The following is a 19,710-nucleotide window of genomic DNA, read 5'->3' as shown; positions in this document are numbered from 1 at the left end:
TCAGGGTTGTCTGCGATAGCCCTGTCTGTGGTAACCCTGTCTTTTAGTTTAGAGCCAACCTCTGTGTCAATCCAGGCCTTTTGATTGGGGAAAGCAGCAAACCTTGACTTCGCCAAAGCATTTCCTAATGAAGCCGGTGATGGAGGTGGTTAGCTCGTCGATGTAATCAGCGGAGTCTCAAAACATTTTCCAATCAGCGCTAGTAAAGTAGTCCTACAACTTAATCTCTGATACTGCTGACCATTTCTCAATGGAGAGAGTCACAGGTACTTCTTGTTTGAGCTTCTGGAAGCAGGAGTACGGAGTTATGATCTGATTTGCCAAATGGCGGACGAGGAAGGGCCTTGTATGCTTGCTTGTGGGTTGAATAACAGTGGTCTAGGACTTTATCACCCTTCGTGGCGAAGGAGATGTGTTGATGGAAGTTGGGCATCGCGTGTCTTAATGACGCAGAATTTAAATCGCCAGCAACCAGAAAAGCAGCCTCCGGACGTACGTTTTCCTGCTTGTTTATAGCCTCATACAGTTCGTTAAATGCCAGCTTGTTATTTTTCTTGCCCTGAGGTGGAATTTATGCAACAGTCACGATAACAACTGAAAACTCCCTCGGGAGGTAGACGGGTTGGCATTTGTCCATCTCATCTCAGTACGGCGCCATACGTGCTTTGGCAGAGAGGCAACGTCAGTATAGCCAACAACTTCCCATGCTTTGGTGAACAGCTGAGGGATGGGGGTGGAGAAATGTTACCACTCTCCAATTCATTGATCGAGCTATGGATGCAATAACTGACCATCCATGAGATCAAAATTATAGTTTTAACCATGTTTTGAAGCTATACCACGTTTTTTTTTTTTTTTTTTTTTTTTACAATTGAATGGTCTTCAAAAGATAGAGTAAAACAAGCTGAAACACGATATCTACAAAAGTATGTGGACACCCCCTCAAATTAGTGGATTCTGCTATTTCAGCCACACCAGTCGCTGACAGGTTTATAAAAACAAGCACACAGCCATACAATCTCCATAGACAAACATTGTCAGTAGATGGGGCGGCAGGATAGCCTAGTGGTTAGAGCGTTGGACTAGTAACTGGAAGGTTGCGAGTTCAAAACCCCCAAGCTGACACGGTACAAATCTGTCGTTCTGCCCCTGAACAGGCAGTTAACCCACTGTTCCCAGGCCGTCATTGAAAATAAGAATGTGTTCTTAACTGACTTGCCTGGTTAAATAAAGGTCAAATTTAAAAATAAAAAAAATTAGCCTTACTGGAGAGCTCAGTGACATTCAACGTAGCACCGTCATAGGATGTCACCTTCCTTCAAGTCAGTTAGTCAAATTTCTATCCTGCTAGCGCTGCCCCGGTCAACTGAAACTGTTATTGTGAAGTGGAAACGTCTAGGAGCAACAACGGCTCAGCCGTGGAGTGGTCACACAAGCTCATGGGACTGCCAAGTGCTGAAGCATGTAGCGAGTAAAAATCGTCTGTCCTCGGTTGCAACACTTACTACCAAACTGCCTCTGGAAGCAACGTTAGCACAATAACTGTTTGTTGGGAGCTTCATGAGATGGATTTCCATGGCCAAGCAACTGCACACAAGCCTATGATCACCATACATAATGCCAAACGTCGGCTGGAGTGATGTAAAGTTCGACGCCATTGGACTCTGGATCAGTGGAAACGCATTCTCTGGAGTAATAAACCACGCTCCACCATCTGGCAGTAAGACGGACAAATCTGGGTTTGGTGGATGCCAGGAAAACACTACTTACCCAAATGCATAGTACCAACTGTAAAGTTTGGTAGAGGAGGAATAAAGAGCTAGGACCTTTAGTTCCAGTGAAGGGAAATCTTAACGCTACAGCATACAATGACATTCTAGATGATTCTGTGCTTCCAACTTTGTGGCAATAGTTTGAGGAAGGCCCTTTCCTGTTTCAGCATGACAATGCCCCCGTGCACGAAGCGAGGTCCATACAGAAATGGATTGTCGAGGTTGGTGTGGAAGAACTTAACTGGCCTGCACAGAGCCCTGACCTCAACCCCATCGAACACCTTTGGGATGAATTGGAATGCCAACTACAAGCCAGGCCTAATCGCCCAACATCAGTGCCCGACCTCACTAATGCTCGTGTCTGAATGCAGAATATTTCCCCGCAGAAATATTCCAACTTCTAGTGGAAAGCCTTCCAGGAGAGTGGAGGCTGTTATAGCAGCAAAGGGAGGACCAACTCCATATTAATTCTCATGATTTTGGAATGAGATGTTCGATGAGCAGGTGTCCACATAGTTTTGGTCATGTAGTGTATTTTGGATTCTGATGGGGAAGGACAGTTGAACTAAGGTGCGGGGCGGCAGGGTATCCTAGTGGTTAGAGCGTTGGACTAGTAACCGGAAGGTTGCAAGTTTAAACCCTTGAGCCGACAATGTACAAATCTGTCGTTCTGCCCCTGAACAGGCAGTTAACCCACTGTTCCTAGGCCGTCATTGAAAATAAGAATTTGTTCTTAACTGACTTGCCTAGTTAAATAAAGGTAAAATAAAATAAAATAAAATAAGCTCATGAAGCATTTCAAAGTGATATTCTTCAATAATCAATGGCTCAAGAATCAAAGTCCAAAAATGTATGTACCAATCCTGGATTGTCTCTTTAATATTCTCAGGGCACAGGAATATAAATGCCAGTTAAGCCCTGTCCGCTTAGCTTAATGTCACCGGAGTCTTCTGAGAGATACTTTCTCTATACACTGTGGACCCCATGCGCCACCTTTAAAAGGGCAATCACTTCTAATCACATTTCAAAGGGCAATGGCCTCTTTCCTTCTTTCACCCTGACTGGTCCACTGTGAGGACGGGCAACGACCGCATGGCCCTTTCCTGCAGTCAAATAACCTAGTGGCCTCATGGGTGGAATGTTATAAATAGTTTTCATAATTAATAAATGTTTCTTCCGTTTCTTCTGGTGTTTCTATGTTAAACGGGTTTTGTTATATCTCAGTCTTCTGTGATGCATATAAAGTGTAATATTGGGATGCAAATTAAAATCTATATCTGACATCGTACATGTCTTCCTTTTTTTAAGCCCATAACCATGTGTGTGAGGTGTATACTTTTGTTTCAAAGTAGACTTGTTTAAGACTACCAAGAAACACTCTGTGTGACCCTGATTTAGCCCACTGCAGTAAAAGGTTAATACATTACCTGATTTTTAAGGACAATGTCACCTGCACATGGGTTGTTCCATGAATAGAGTGCCCTCAGACATTATGTGTGTGAATTGTAATAAAACACTCAATGTAACAGTTGGATCACACACTGTACATCTATGCTCTAACTCAGTGTCTCCCAATCGCAGTCCTGTGGACTCCAAGGGGTACACATTTAATTTGTTGCCTTAGCACTACACAGCTGATTTAAATAATACAAGTTTGATGATGAGTTTATTATTTAAATCTGTTGTGTAGTGCAAAGGCAAAAAAACAAAAAGTCCCCAGGACAGAGTTTTGGAAACGCTGCTCTAACTAAACTAAACCATGTTAAAGGGATAGTTCGATATTTTGGCAATGAAGGGTACCATTTTTAGGTCTCTGCGTCTAGTAGGAAGGAAGTCAAAGGTAGTTTCACGAGACAATGACTGGAAGTCTTCGGGAATCAGCTAAAAATCCAAAATCAAGAACTAATCTTTCAAATGTCAAATAGCTGTGTATTCATTTTCTCTGAAAATCACCATTTTGGCATGTCCCAATTCATGCTTGTTCTTCTAGAATATTAACTTCCCTGACGACTCATCGTGAATCAAATTCTGCTGCTCTGTCGATTGCTCCATACATCAGTCTGAACATGCCATCCAAGAAGTCATTTGTGCTGATGTCAAATTGACGTGATTCTTGATTCATGAAGGCCGTTTCTGGCCCAACCCATCGGTTTCTGAGACCAATCAGAGAGGTCAGAATCTGTTCGCATACTCAAAGAGTCAGGGAGGAAAGAAAACACAGACTTGGAGAAGAAACATAAGTGGGCATGGCGTTTGGCCGGAGCGATGTGGATGGGTAGCCAGGCAAGGTTTTATCCCACTTAACCCCAAGATTTTCCCATGTTTTCTCCATCATTGTAAAGCCCTAGTTATTTAGCTGCTTTGGGAAAGTAATTTCTGAAGATATGTGCTTAAGTAATGTCATTAGAAATTCATTTACTTTTGTCACTCAAGTTTAAGGTAAACAGTGTAACATGAACTGAACTCTCATTTTAACATGGTAAAACTATTATTTTGAAAAAAAAACAATTCTAATAAAACATTGAACCTGTAATAGTCAAATCATAGTGTAAAAACAGGTGAGTTGGTTTTACACTTTTAGGCCATTTTCGGGTGTTTTGTGGTTGGAAACTTGAGCGTGTCGAGCATACCATGTCAACCCTGTTACCCATAGATAGATATGCTAGAAATGTTTTAAGTTCTAAAATGTCACTTTTAACTTTATTGGTATTCAACCCCCTGAGTCAATGCATTTTATAATCATTGCTGGCAGTGATTACAGCTGTGAATCTTTCTGGGTAAGTCTGTCAGAGCTTTGCACACCTGGATTGTGCAATATTTGCACATTATTCAAAAAAAAATATTCAAGCTTTGTCAAGTTGGTTGTTGATCATTGCTAGACAGTCATTTTCAAGTCTTTCCATAGATTTTCAAGGCGATTTAATTCAAAACTGTAACTAGTCATGAACATTCAATCTTGTCTTGGTAAGCAACTCCAGCGTATATTTGGCCTTGTGTTTTAGGTCACTGTCCTGCTGAAAGGTGAATTTGTCTCCCAGTGTCTGTTGGAAGGCAGACTGAACCAGGTTTTCCTCTAGGATTTTGCTTGTGCTTAGCTCTATTCCGTTTATTTTGATCATTAAAAAACTCTCTAGTCCTTGCTGATGACAAGCAAAACCATAACACCACCATACTTGGAAATATGAAGAATGGTGTTCAGTGATGTGTTGTGTTGGATTTGCACCAAACATAACACATTGTATTCAGGACATAAAGTTAATTTCTTTGCCAAATGTTTTGCAGTTCTACTTTAGCTCCTTATTGTAAACAGGATGCATGTTTTGAAATATTTGTATTTTGTACTGGCTTCCTTATTTTCATTCTGTCAATGAGGTTCATATTGTGGAGTACCTACAATGTTGTTGATCCATCCTCAGTTTTCTCCTATCACAGCCATTAAACTCTATAACTATTTTAATGTCATCATTGGCCTCATGGTGAAAGCCCTGAGCAGTTTCCTTCCTCTTTGGCAACTGAGTTAGGAAGGACGCCTGTATCTTTATAGTGACTGTGTGTATTTAGTTTAGTTACATGTATTTACACCAAAGAAAACAAGTGACAGACAACAATACAGATAAAACATTTAATTAAATAAAAACGGTGTGCAGGTGTGGTTGGAAGACCAAGGCCTTATATGAAAATCACACAACAACAAAAACAATTTTCAATACATAAGTAAAACAATAAAAAAGGTTTGTTAAAGGTCGTCACTGTAAATAAGAATTTGTTCTTAACCGACTTGCCTAGTGAAATAAATGTTAAATAAAAATAATAAAAATATATTTTTTAAACATGGTTGATACAGTACACTATCCAAAGTGTAATTAATAACTCCACCATGTTCAAAGGGATTTTCAGTGTCTGCTTTTTTATTTTTACCCATCTACCAATAGGTAATGAGTTATTGCCTTCGTAACGAGGTATTGCAAAACCTCCCTGGTCTTTGTGGTTGAATTTGTGTTTGAAATTCCCTGCCTGACTGAGGTATTCATTCAAAAATCATGTTAAACACTATTATTACACACCGAATGAGTCCATGCAACTTATATGACTTGTTAAGAACATTTTTACTTCTGAACTTATTTAGGTTTGCCATAACAAAGGGGTTGAATACTTAATGACTCATTTTCATTTTTTATTCCTTGGTAACATGACAAAATGTGGAAAAAGTCAAAAGGTGTGAATACTTTCTGAAGGCACTATAGGTGCCAGTAGGTGGGAGCGAGGGGGAGGGTTCTAGGTGGGAGTAAGAACGAAGATTCTGACCTTGGTGTTGTCTGTGTCATAGAACGTCAGCCCAAAGTAGTCCCTCTCCAGCAGGTTCAGATGGCCACACACCATGTCCAGCACGGACTGCCCCCTGGCAAATTTCTGTCAAAAACACACATGATTTAAAAAATGCACACATGCGCACAACCCCCTTGACACACAATTGGCCTAACATTGTTAGGGTTTGGCTGGGGTAGGCCGTCATTGTAAATAAGAATTTGTTCTTAACCAACTTGCCTGGTTAAATAATATATATATATATACTATATTTATATCTATTAGATTAACTGACTAAATGAAAAATCTCATTCATCACACTATGAAAATACCATCAGCATGAAAATCCAGCCCTTCTGTTGGCTGACAGACATTTTCATGGTCCAGTACCTCCTCAGCCCTGTGGGATAGGAAAGGATAGGCAATGGCTACAAAAGGAAGGAACCGCTAGTATTTCACAGGGCCACACCTAGTTTTCACCCCTTTAGGGCTCAGAGCCGACACACTGCATGTTTCAGTGTTTCAGAGGCAGCCTTGGCAGATGCTGTCTACACACACACACACACACACACACACACACACACAAAACACACTCGTCTCCCGGGAAACCTGGCTCCTACGGCGACAGTGCAACCAAGCAGCTGTTACCATGGAAACAGAAGTAATAGGTTCCTTTTCTTTTTGTCTGTGCTCTGTCTTGTGAATGGTGGGGCACATGGCTTTGTTACACTCCTTTAAAGAAAACTGGTACAGTAGCCATTACCTTGCAAAATTATTAATGAAACATAAATTAAATATTAATGAAACATTAAACATAACCTGGCCTTTAATCAAAGAAATGCTGTGGTACCAGTCTGGCGAAATACAGCAACCACGAGCGAGTGAGGGAGCGATTAACGTAGTGGCTGCTGAGACATTTTGGAGCGTATTGGATTTTCTAACTAAATTAAATTGCAACACACATTTTAGGTGGTCCCCCCAAGCATTGCAACTAAGCTGTTGATGAGATTTCGCTCCCGTCCCAATTGCCTCCAATCACATTTCTGCCACACTAGTTCTATGGGCTGATTGCATTAGAAGCCATTTGGCGTAATCCTGGAAATCCATTTTAGAGAATGTATGGTCCATGCAAACACGATGAAGGGAGACAGTATCTCGGTATGGGCTAATAGCTAGTCTCAGAGAGAGTGTTGAGTTAAGTAGTGATAAGATTGATCAAGTAAGAAAGGCGATACTGGACAACAGTATAGAATAGAATATTAAAAACAGGCCTTTTCAAGTTTAGGCAAAACTCCTTCTCTTTTATAAACATTCATTAATTCAAGAAATGTGGTGGGAAATTCATATCCAGTTAAGCATATATTTTTTCACATTTTATTGTCTTCTTAATTAAATTACTATAATAAAAAATGGGTTTATCTTGTATTCTTCGAGAGCAAAAGGAGTAGTGTGTGGTGATGGTAACCAGTTTTGATTGGCTACGGCCCAAGGTATCATAGCCTTCCTACTGTACCTGCGTTGTTCCACTAGTAGAGTGCCTTTTGGGAACTGTCATTTGGGTTTAACAAATTAATACAATTATTTCACCTAATTTTAAGATTCTGTCATAAAGAGCACATGTTCAACTTCATAAGAAACATGTTATCACATCTCAACTACTGTAGTAAATGCCAAGTAGGTGCCAATGAAAGTAACAGAGTTGACCATAACAGGGTTGATGTTTTCATCTTAAATCAGCCATGAATCCCGTTGTGACAGGGTGAATGGAAGCTCGTTGTGTGCAAATGAATGCAAGCTTTACAAAAAAATGTAAATGTAAGAAAAGCATCTCGCCTATCTACTGTATCTTTAGGTAACAGGGTTGGTTTGTTATGCTCGACACGCTCAGTGTTCCACCACAAAACCCCAGAAAATGTCCAAAGAATAGAACCACCTGCCTTTACACTAAGATTTGACTATTATTTCAATGTTTCTTTTGAAAAAAATATTTAAAACGAGAGTTCTGTTCACATAACAGGGTTAATCACTAATCAATTAATCACTAATCACATGAAATAAATAATCATCGTCAAAAATCCTGATAAAGAAAAGATGTACATTTTCCCACCCAATTGTGTTTTCATCAAACTGACATGTTGCGGATAAAACACTGTGCGTGATGATGTAGTGCACATAAAAGGCACTTTTCCCTTATGTTTTCATGTACAGAATCAAAATAAAAAGCATGTTCAACTTTACTGATGGTTTTGTAATAAAAAATGGTGCATTAAATATAGGGCTGGGAATTGCCAGAGACCTCCCGATACGATATTATCATGATACTTTGGTGCCGATATGGTATGTATTGCGATTCTCACAATTCTCAAGATTCTATATGTATTGCGATTCTCACAATTCTCAAGATTCTATATGTATTGCGATTCTCACAATTCTCAAGATTCTATATGTATTGCAATTCGATACTGTGATTTTATTGCGATTCAATGTTCCAAACATATTACTCACCAAATGTCTGTTGCAGAGGGACAAGAGAGAGCCATGACAAAACTACTTTAAGGTCAACAGTGTAACCTGAACTGAACTCTCATTTTAACATGGTAAATAAAAGTGCTGAAAACAAATTGGCTCCCTATTTAAAAAGAAGATGGGAAACAAGCTATGAAGGAAAAATACAGGAGTTTTGTACATCCAACTAGCACAAAAATAATCATATTATTATTGTGATATGTAACTGTATCGATTTTTTTCCCCATCACTAGTTTAATAACAAATGTGCCAGCTCTGGTCTTGGCATGTGATCTCCAGCCTATTGCTTCCAGATAGGCTACAGTGCGGGTAGGCTAGCCTATATGATGAGATTATTTTGGATAAGAGTGAGGTCATTTTTACTTGTCAAACGGTAGCTGAGTATCAATTATCATGTCACCTGAATAAGACCCTCAATATTTATTGGATAGGAGCATCAATCACTTTCACCACCCTGCGAAGTTATTCATAACTTATTTCATCTGTAGCCTAATAAACTGCATGCTTTCCCAAGTCGTGGTGGGAGGACAACACAACATACAGTATCATCGCGTGACTCCAAGTTTACTTCGATATGATGATTGTTCTACCAATATTTGCGCATAATGCCGTTTTCCACCACCATTTCCCAAACCATACATTTTACCGACACAAAAAGATCTCTCCATGTGAACTAACAAATTGTCTGTTGACATTTAGGAAATTGCACCGACATTTCCTGTTTCCATCACCCCAGTCGGTTTTATGCGTCAGGTAATTCATCCAAATGAAATGGTTGGATGGAAACTTGGTTAGTGATGGTGAAAACTTGGAGAAATGTTGGTGTAAAGTGGGTTTAAATCCTAGAAGTCGGAATAACATGACGAGTGACATATCAAAATGCACATTTTTGGCACATTAGCAAGTGTTAATTCATATTCAAAATCGGATTTATTTCATTTTACTTGTGGCTCATATTAAAGTGCAGTTCATTTAATATAACAGGCTTTTAAAATCTAATATTGGTGCACAATTTCTAAAAATATCAAAGGAACGCACTCTAGTTGTGGAACGGCCCAATTCCTTGAACTGGCCTGATCAACAGTTGCTTCATCTGTCTATGATGTGTGGTCTGTGTCTGTTAAGAAGAGAAACTGGTTGGAATGAGAAAAGGCAGGCAGGCCGGTCTAATAATTATTGTATCAATTGTATGGCTTGAGGTTAGAGATTTAACAAGGTAAATGCACTGTACTTAATCAATATCAGCAATGTTAAGCACCAAAGATCAATAAGAAAGTGGTGTGGATTTCTTGTTGGTGTATACCATTAAGGCACAGTTCTTCATCGTACATCATTACACATTACACCCTGGGGCGGCAGGGTAGCCTAGTGGTTAGAGCATTGGGCTAGTAACCGAAAGGTTGCAAGTTGACAAGGCACAAATCTGTCGTTCTGCCCCTGAACAAGGCGGTTCACAGTTCCTAGGCTGTCATTGTAAATAAGAATTTGTTCTTAACTGACTTGCCTAGTTAAATAAAGGTTTCCAAATGAGTTTTGAGGATGTCCCTATAGGAGAACCCTTTTTGGTTCCAGGTAGAACCTTTTGGGTTCCATGAGGTTTCTGCATAGAACCCAAGAGTTCTACCTGGAACCAAAAAGGGTTGTTCAAAGGGTTCTCCTATGGGAACAGCCGAAGAAGCCTTTTTGGTTCTAGATAGCACCTTTTTTCTAAGAGTGTACATTAATGTGCCTGGAGATTTATACAATATTCATATGCTTCACCCACACCAAACCATCCCTGTCCAACACACACACACACACACACACACACACACACACACACACACACACACACACACACACACACACACACACACACACTCTCTCTCTCACTAACTCTCTCTCTTCTCCTCCCTCTTTCAATCTCCCAATCTATTTTCTACTTGGTCGTACAAACCTACAAAAACGTCAACTGTATAGATTTCCTATCCTTTAACTGAATGCTTCTGATGTCACTGCAGAAGATGAGAGATGGGGAGGTTGGGGGTGGATATGGGAAACCTCATCCACCAACATATCCCCCCCCCCCTATACAAATAGGCCTCATTATATTTCTAAATTAAAATCAAAATTACTAGCCTATACTTGTGCCGAATGTGCTGCAACAGAATCACCTGTCTTTATAATGATTTGAAAGATGTGCGTAATTCCAGTCCATATACAGTGCATTCGGGAAAGTATTCAGTCTCCAGGGAGGTGACTAAGAACCCGATGGTCACTTTGACAGAGCTCCAGAGTTCCTCTGTGGAGATGGGAGATCCAACCATCTCTGTAGCACCAATCAGGCCTTTATGGTAGAGTGGCCAGATGGAAGCCACTGCTCAGTACACGGCACATGACAGCCCACTTGGAGTTTCCCAAAAGGCACCTAAAGGACTCTCAGATCATGAGAAACAAGATTCTCTGGTCTGATGAAACCAAGATTGAACTATTTGGCCTGAATGCCAAGTGTCACGTCTGGAGGAAACCTGGCACCATCCCTACGGTGAAGCATGGTGGTGGCAGCATCATGCTGTGGGGATGTTTTTCAGTGGCAGGTACTGGGAGACTAGTCAGCATCGAGGGAAAGATGAGCGGTGCAAAGTAGAGAGAGAACCTGTGCAGCAACGCTCCCCATTCAACCTGACAGAACTTGAGAGGATCTGTAGAGAAGAATGGGAGAAACTCCCCAAATACAGGTGTGCCAAGCTTGTAGTGTCATACCCAAGACGACTAGAGGATGTCGTCACTGCCAAAGGTGCCTCAACAAAGTACTAGTAGATCAGGGGTGGGCAAACTTTTTGGCTCGATTGGGGAGAAAAAAATATATATTATGTCTCGCGGGCCGGATTGAAGTGCCCGCGGTCCGTACTTTGCCCCCCTTTAAAGTAGAGGGTCTGAATACTTAATATTTCAGTATATACCGTATCAGTCAAAAGTTTGGACATACCTACTCATTCAAGGATTGTCTTTATTTTTAATATTTTCTACATTGTAGAATAAAAGTGAAGACATCAAAACTATGAAATAACACATAGGGAATCATGTAGTAACCAAAAAAGTGTCAAAATACATTTTATATTTTATATTCTTCAAAGTAGCCACCCTTTGCCTTGCTGACAGCTTTGCACACTCTTGGCATTCTCTCAACCAGCTTAATGAGGAATGATTTTCCAACAGTCTTGAAGGAGTTCCCACATATGCTGAGCCCTTGTTGGCTTCTTTTCCTTCACTCTGAGGTCCAACTGATCCCAAACCATCTCAATTGGGTTGAGGTCAGGTGATTGTGGAGACCAGGTCATCTGATGCAGCACTCCATCACTCTCCTTTTTGGTCAAATAGCCCTTACATAGCCTGGAAGTGTGTTTTGGGTCATTTTCCTGTTGAAAAACAAATCATCGTCCCAGAATGCTGTGGTTTCCATGATGGTTAAGTGTATCTTGAATTCTAAATAAATCACCAGCAAAGCACCCCAACACCCTCACACCTCCTCCTCCATGCTTCACGGTGGAAACCACGCATGCTGAGATCATCCGTTCACCTGCTCTGCATCTCACAGAGAGACGGCAGTTGGACCCAAAGATCTCAAATTTGGACTCATCAGACAAAAGGACAGATTTCCACCGGTCTAATGTTCATTGCTCGTGTTTCTTGGCCCAAGAAAGTCTCTTCTTATTATTGGTGTCCTTTAGTAGTGGTTTCTTTGCAGCAATTCAACCATGAAGGCCTGACTCACGCAGTCTCCTCTGAACAGTTGATGTTGAGATATGTCTGTTACTTGAACTCTGTAAAGCATTTATTTGGGTTGCAATCTGAGGTGCAGTTAACTCTAATGAACTTATCCTCTGCAGCAGAGGTAACTTTGGGTCTTCTTTTCCTGTGGCTGTCCTTATAGCTGTGGCGGTCCTTTCCTCATAGCGCTTGATGGTTTTGATGGTTTTTGCAACTGCACTTGAAGAAACTTTCAAAGTTCTTGACTGACCTACATGTCTTAAAGTAACGATGGGCTGTTGTTTCTCTTGGCTTATTTGAGCTGTTCTTGCCATAATATGGACTTGGTATTTTACCAAATAGGGCTATCTTCTGTATACTCTCTCTACCTTGTTACAACACAACTGATGGGCTCAAATGCATTAAGAAATTAAGAAATTCCACAAATTAAAAAGAATGTCAAGAGTGTGCAAAGCTGTCATTAAGGCAAAGTGAAAATATATTTTGATTTGTTTAACACTTTTTTGGTTACTACATGATTCCATATGTGTTATTTCATATTTTTGATGTCTTCACTATTATTATACTTTGTAGAAAATAGTAAAAAATTAAGAAAAACCCTGGAATGAGAAGGTGTGTCAAATTGTATACTATTTTATATGTTTAACTAGGCAAGTCAGTTAAAAACACATTTTTATTTACAATAACGGCCTACAACGGCCAAACTCAGACGACGCTGGGCCAATTGTGCGCCGCCCTATGGGACATCCAATCACAGCCGTTTGTGATACTGTCTGGATTCAAACCAGGTTGGTCTGTAGCAACGCTTCTAGCACTGAGATGCAGTGTCTTAGACCACTGCGCCACTTGGGAGCCCAAAGTAATGGTACTGTATATATATTTTGATTTATTTGCAAGACAATTCTAAAAAAACATTTTTTTTTTAAGTAACATAAAAAGTAACGTAACATTTTTTGGGGGGGAAAAGTCAAGGGGTCTGAATACTTTCCGAATGCACTGTATTAGAGTATAATAGAATACAGTACAGTAATACAGTTCACACTTAAAAATATTAGCCTACTGGAGCTTGTTTAATTTATTTACCCAAGAGAGCATATAGCTAGCTACATCTATGGGCTTTTATGTTTTTCTGTTTTGTGTAATGTGCAGTAGATTTATCATATACAGAATGTTTGGGCTTTTTCTCGCTTGGGCTCATTAAATGTTGTTAATGTAGAGATCATAAAATGTATTTAATATATGGGTCATCGGGCTCAGGTCGCATCAGGTTTGAATTTTCATGCTGATCAAAGCTCTAATCAAATCCAGACATAAGTATATTTATTTTTATGCTATTGAATGACACTTCTGGTTTTGGCAGGAAATACCAGGTTACCCAGAAGAAAAGTGACTTATTCTGACTTATTCTTGGGATGGAACATTTGTAAAATATTCAACCCTAGTGTGCGTGTGCGTGTGCGTGAGAGAGAGAGAGAGAGAGAGAGAGAGAGAGAGAGAGAGAGAGAGAGAGAGAGAGAGAGAGAGAGAGAGGAATAGGACACTGAATCAAGAGGTCCATTGATATGGGAGGGCTGTAAGTAGAAGCCTCAGAAAACACATCCTGTCTTAGTGAACCTTGTGTTCAAGTAAAATCAGAACTCTCTTACTCATCCTATACATATGTATCACTAATTAAGAAAAAGTCTTTGTGATTGTCTCCACCCCCCTCCAAGGTGTCGCCCATCCTCCCCATTATCCCCTGTGTATTTATGCTTGTGTTCTCTGCTTGTCTGTTGCCAGTTCGTCTTGTTTTTCAAGTCAACCAGCATTTTTATCTCAGCCCCTGCTTTTCCCAGTCTCTCTTTTTCTCACCCTCCTGGTTTTGATCCTTGCCTGCCCTGACTCTGAGCCCGCCTGCCTGACCAATCTGCCTGATCCTGAGCCTGCTTGCCGATCTGTACCTTTGCCCCACCTCTGGATTATTGACCTCTGCCTACCCTGACCCTGAGCCTGCCTGCCGTCCGGTACTGTTGCCCCACCTCTGGTTTACTGACCCCTGCCTGCCTTGACCTGTCTATTGCCTGCCCATGTTGGATTATTAAACCATTGTTAATTCGACATTGTCTGCATATGGGGGCGGCAGGGTAGCCTAGTGGTTAGAGCGGTGGACTAGCAACCGGAAGGTTGCAAGTTCAAACCCCCAAGCTGACAAGGTACAAATCTGTCGTTCTGCCCTTGAACAGGCAGTTAACCCACTGTTCCTAGGCTGTCATCAAAATAAGCATTTGTTCTTAACTGATTTGCCTAGTTAAATAAAGGTTAAAAAAATAACCATAACCTTTGCAAGAAGCTAATGAGCTCCAGGCAGTGCACATAGATAGAGGTGTGTTTGCAGCAACTTGGATATAACTTGCTAATGTCTACAATTCAGCATGTTGGATTTAGCATTTGAACACTACAAGGGACAGATTGCTTTGGAACTGGCACTATCCTTACTCTTGAAGCGTTACCAAACATGCTAAGATGCCACCTAAAATAATTTCTTTCACAGAATTGAAATCTGGTCTAGTCCTGTCTTTGCCCCTAAACGCTCTATCTCCCTGTCTGATTTCAACTTTGTTACAAAAAAAGGGGACCAAAACATTGTTAAAAAAAAAAGTGAAATCCCATATAGTAAATACCTCTACTCCAGTTTCATACTCTGAGCCGTCAAGTAGGGAGATTTTGACAGGAACGGTTTTGGGGCGTTTGGAAGATTTCTGGGGGGATTTTGATGCTTTGCTGGGGGTCTTCTCTGAGCTGTCATCCATGTCCCCATGATGGTCATCTGACGTCTTACTGTCATGATCCTTAGGATAAGTGAAAAGTTTCAAATAAGACGTCATAAACCACAAATTATTGACTTAGTAACCAAGCCAATGTATGAAATCTCAAAACAGTAGGCTATATGATGTGGACATTCATGTAATAACCACAAAAGGCATACGATACAATGCAAACTGCATAATATTCAAAGATTTGCTCCATTTTATGATATACTGTGTTTTGTAGGTTTAAAGCAAATGCTAAATGATTAGATGTGAAGTGCAAAATGATACACGACTGTGAGTCTTGCAGCTCTCCAACCTGATTGGTCCTCCTGACATCCCCCTCCATGGTACTCTTCATCTCCATGGGCAATCCCTTTTCTGTGGTCATGGTAATGGAATGCAATCCTGAAACAATAAATTAACAGAAACATAAAAGTCAGCAGTCTTCTGATGTCCACATCCCAAAACCAGCATGACATATTACCTATAGTGGGTGAACACAGCCTGCCTATTACACACTCACACATATACCCTACCCATCACACTCTTGCCTACCCCTTGCAAAATCCAAAACCTCCCCAATGTTATTGAAGTCACCATCCTGCGACACAGTGGCAATTACTGGCCACAAAACGAATATCCAACAATGTCACATATCATTTTCTTCTTAACTGACGGCTATTGTGGTTGCTTCAATTAGGCTCTGGCTGCAATCACTAAGTGCTTTTTACGTCAAAAGTGATGTGTCCTCACTGTAATAGCAGAGTTGAGCAGAGCCTCTCTCAGGAGCTGTCTGCATGAAGAACGTTCACTTTAGGAGGCTCTCCCTGATGCTAGCAAAGACATAGAATAAATTACATCAGCAAGAGAGCCCTGCGGCATAGCGGAAGACAGCAGAGAGAGAGAGAGAAAGGGAGAGAGAGAGTACAGGGAACGTGACAACAATTTCATTAGAGGGGTAGAGAAAGGGAGAGAGAGAGCGAGACAGATGAGCTTTGTCATGTGAAGGTGACCACTCGCTCTCTGAGAATAATCTGATTTGTACTCTTAAACAGAAGTTCCGCCCCTCACGATTAAAAATAGCTGACATTCTTAGAGAGCTCAATTATCTTTCAGATAACAGCCACATAATGTAGCTCTATTATCAGGGGGCAAAGTGTGTCCGCTCCAAGTTTTCTTCTGCTTCAGCTGTTGTCTTTGAAAATATGGGGAATATGACTTTGACAACTACTTCTACCCCAGTGATGGTAATGCAGTACTTATTACAACCCTTTATGTAATTTAGTTATTTTATGACAGTGTTTCCCAAATGGTTAGTTGTTGTTATCTTACATTTACGTAATGTAGCAGATGCTCTTATCCAGAGAAACTTACAGTAGTGAGTGCATAAATGTTCATATCTGTCCCCCGTGGGAATCAAATCCACAACATGGGTGTTGCAAGTGCCATGCTCTACCAACTGAGCCAGACAGGAGCTACACTAGATAACCAAAAATATGTGGACACCTGCTCGTTGAACATCTCATGCCAAAATCATGGGCATTAATATGGGTAGGCTTTCCACGAGATGTTGGAACATTGCTGCGGGGACTTGCTTCCATTCAGCCACAAGAGCATTAATTAGTGAGGTCGGGCACTGATGTTGGGCGATTAGGCCTGGCTCGCAGTCAGCGTTCCAATTCATCCCAAAGGTGTCCGATGGGGCTGAGGTCAGGGCTCTGTGCAGGCCAGTTCTTCCGCACCGATCTCGACAAACCATTTCTGTATGGACCTCGCTTTGTGCACAGGGGCATTGTCAAGCTGGAACAGGAAAGGGCCTTGCCAAAACTATTGCCACAAAGTCAGAAGCACAGAAACGACTAGAATGTCATTGTATGTTGTAGCGTTAAGATTTCCCTTCAATGGAACTAAAGGGCCTAGCCCGAACCATGAAAAACAGCCCCAGACCATTATTCCTCCACCACCAAACATTACAGTTGGCACTATGCATTCGGGCAGGTAGCGTTCTCCTGGCATCTGCCAAACCCAAATTCGTCCGTCGGACTGCCAGATGGTGAAGCGTGATTAATCACTCCAGAGAACATGTTTCCACTGCTCCAGAGTCCAATGGTGGCGAGCTGTACACTACTCCAGCCGACCCTTGGCATTGTGCATGTTGATCTTAGGCTTGTGTGCGGCTGCTCGTCCATGGAAACTCATTTCACTTCACAATAACAGCACTTCCAGTTGACTGCGGCAGCTCTAGCAGGGCAAAAATGTGACAAACTGACTTGTTGGAAAGGTGGCATCATATGACGGTGCCACGTTGAAAGTCACTAAGCTCTTCAGTAAGGCCATTCTCCTGACAATGTTTGTCTATGGAGATTGCATGTCTGGGTGCTCGATCTTAAACACCTATCAGCAATGGGTGTTCCTGAAATAGCGGAATCCACTAACTTGAAGGGGTGTCCACATACTTTTGTATATATAGTGTAAGTAAGTCATAAGAAAATGCTATAATATTTAGGTTGGTCACACAGTTCAAAAAAGTGAAACAAGTAAAGCATATAGTATACAGTAATAATACTTTACGAACAACAGACAACTACGATGTCTGGCCATTTTAGCCAACTTGATAACAATATACTGACTTCCTACTAACATCTGAATTTAAGCCTTTTGTTGTCTTAGAATAGGCTACATTTGCCAGTCTGGTTATCCTACTTCAAAAGTATTTCCAGGTAGGCCTATCTACCCATAGAAGGAGAATGTGCACATAAAAGACTCAAGATATAAAAAGTGAATCATGCAACCATAATATTCAATTTGGGATTGGGAGGTGTGCAGAGCTCATTCTCTTACAGGACTGAAGTAGCCAGCGGCACAGTTATAATCTCATAGTCTCATTGAGGATAATTGTCACGTGTGCCCCCTCTCCGGTCTCAAGGTCACCAGCCTGCTCATTATGGCGCACACCTGTCACCATCGTTATGCGCACCTGTGCGTCATCAGCCTCACCTGGACTCCATCACTTCCCTGATTACCTTCCCTATATATGTCACTCCCTTTGGTTCCTTCCCCAGGGGTTATTGTTTCCATTCCTGGGTCATGTCTGTGCATTGTTTGTGTTACATGGTTGTTTCATCTATTTATTAATACACTCACTCCCTGACTCTCAGTGCACATCGTTACAGAATAACACCTCACCAAAGGGAAGCAAGAAATGGCCATATCACAGTCTGCCGATATGGACAGCCCCATCAAGAGGATCCTCCTGGATTATGTATTTTGGAAGAAAGTGGTAAGCAGCCTGAAACTCCTGAAACCTATTGATGTAGCCATTGCACGGATTTAGGGAGACAATGCCATCCTGTCTGATGTTCAGACTCTGCTTGCAGATGTAAGAGAAGAAATCCGTACTGCCCTGCCCACTTCACTGTTGCTCCAAGCAGAGGAAACTGCAGTTCTGAAATACATCAAAAAGCTTGAAGACTTCTGCCTGAAGCCCATACACGCCGCAGCGTACATGTTGGACCCCAAGTATGCTGGCAAGAGCATCCTGTCTGGTGCAGAGATCAACAAGGCCTATGGTGTTATCACTACCGTGTCTGGCCACCTTGGCCTGGATGAGGGCAAGGTTCTTGGCAGTCTGGTGAAGTACACTTCTAAGCAAGGGCTTTGGGATGGAGATGCAATATGGCAGTCATGCCAACATATCTCATCAGACACCTGGTGGAAGGGACTTTGTGGATCTGAGGTTGTTTCCCCTGTTGCCTCCATCATCCTCCAAATCCCACCAACATCAGCCACCTCAGAGCGCAACTAGTCCTTGTTTGGGAACACACACACCAAAGCACGCAACAAGCTGACCAATACAAGGGTTGAAAAATTGGTGGCCATCTGGGCAAATTTGAGCTTTTTGAGCCTGACAACGAGCCATCCTCAACAAGGTTGGAAAGTGACAGTGAAGATGAGGCCTCAGAGTCTGATGTTCAAGAGGTGGACATTGAGAAGGTCCAGGGAGAAGACATGGAAGCCTGAGAGGAAGACAAACAAAGCTTTAGTTTCTAGACTATCATTTTATAAATGTATGTTGAAAACGTTTTTGGGAGATGCGATGGATCATTGGGGATCATTCAATATTCCCTTTCTTTTGTTGTTCAGTGAAATCATCCCATGTGAAGTGTCAACTCATTTAATTAAAGTTCAATTTGTAACTAAATTGTTTTTTTAGTTCTATTGGTTAGGATTTAATCTTTTGCAATTATGTCTATTTATGATAAGGTAAATGGTTTATGTTTATGTCTCCATATGATATGGTAATGCAAATATCCAATGCAAAAAACATCTACATTTAAATGGTATTCATATTAATTTGCATATATTTCTGTTAATTCCCATATATTCCCATGGAAAGTTTCCACCTCTGAATATTCCCCAAAACGTGCAACCCTAGTTTTAATCAAATCAACTATATTCACTGAGCTTGTCTGATGCTTTAAGCACATTGTTTGATTAAATCATTAAGACACACAAATTACTAGAGGGAGTCCGACCACCACAGTGTTTATCACAGCTATTTCTGACGG

General features: G+C 41.1%; 1 protein-coding gene across 1 annotated transcript in view; it reads right to left on the bottom strand.

The window, feature by feature from the left end:
* si:dkey-178k16.1 (protein 4.1) overlaps positions 1-15,530 on the bottom strand; it is a 60,889-nt gene extending 45,359 nt beyond the window's left edge. The window contains exons 1-3 of the mRNA XM_065020711.1: positions 15,459-15,530; positions 15,014-15,181; positions 6,078-6,182 (exon numbers count right to left, since the gene is read on the bottom strand). Coding sequence (XP_064876783.1) covers positions 6,078-6,182; positions 15,014-15,181; positions 15,459-15,530 — 345 coding nt within the window. The remainder of the gene's footprint in view (positions 1-6,077; positions 6,183-15,013; positions 15,182-15,458) is intronic.
* Positions 15,531-19,710: the final 4,180 nt, after the last annotated feature.

This window comes from Oncorhynchus nerka, linkage group LG7, assembly GCF_034236695.1.
Source record: "Oncorhynchus nerka isolate Pitt River linkage group LG7, Oner_Uvic_2.0, whole genome shotgun sequence".
In the NCBI taxonomy this organism is placed as follows: Eukaryota; Metazoa; Chordata; class Actinopteri; order Salmoniformes; family Salmonidae; genus Oncorhynchus; species Oncorhynchus nerka.
The sequence above is the reverse complement of the archived record's forward strand: the minus strand, read 5'-3'. Positions and strand labels throughout refer to the sequence as shown.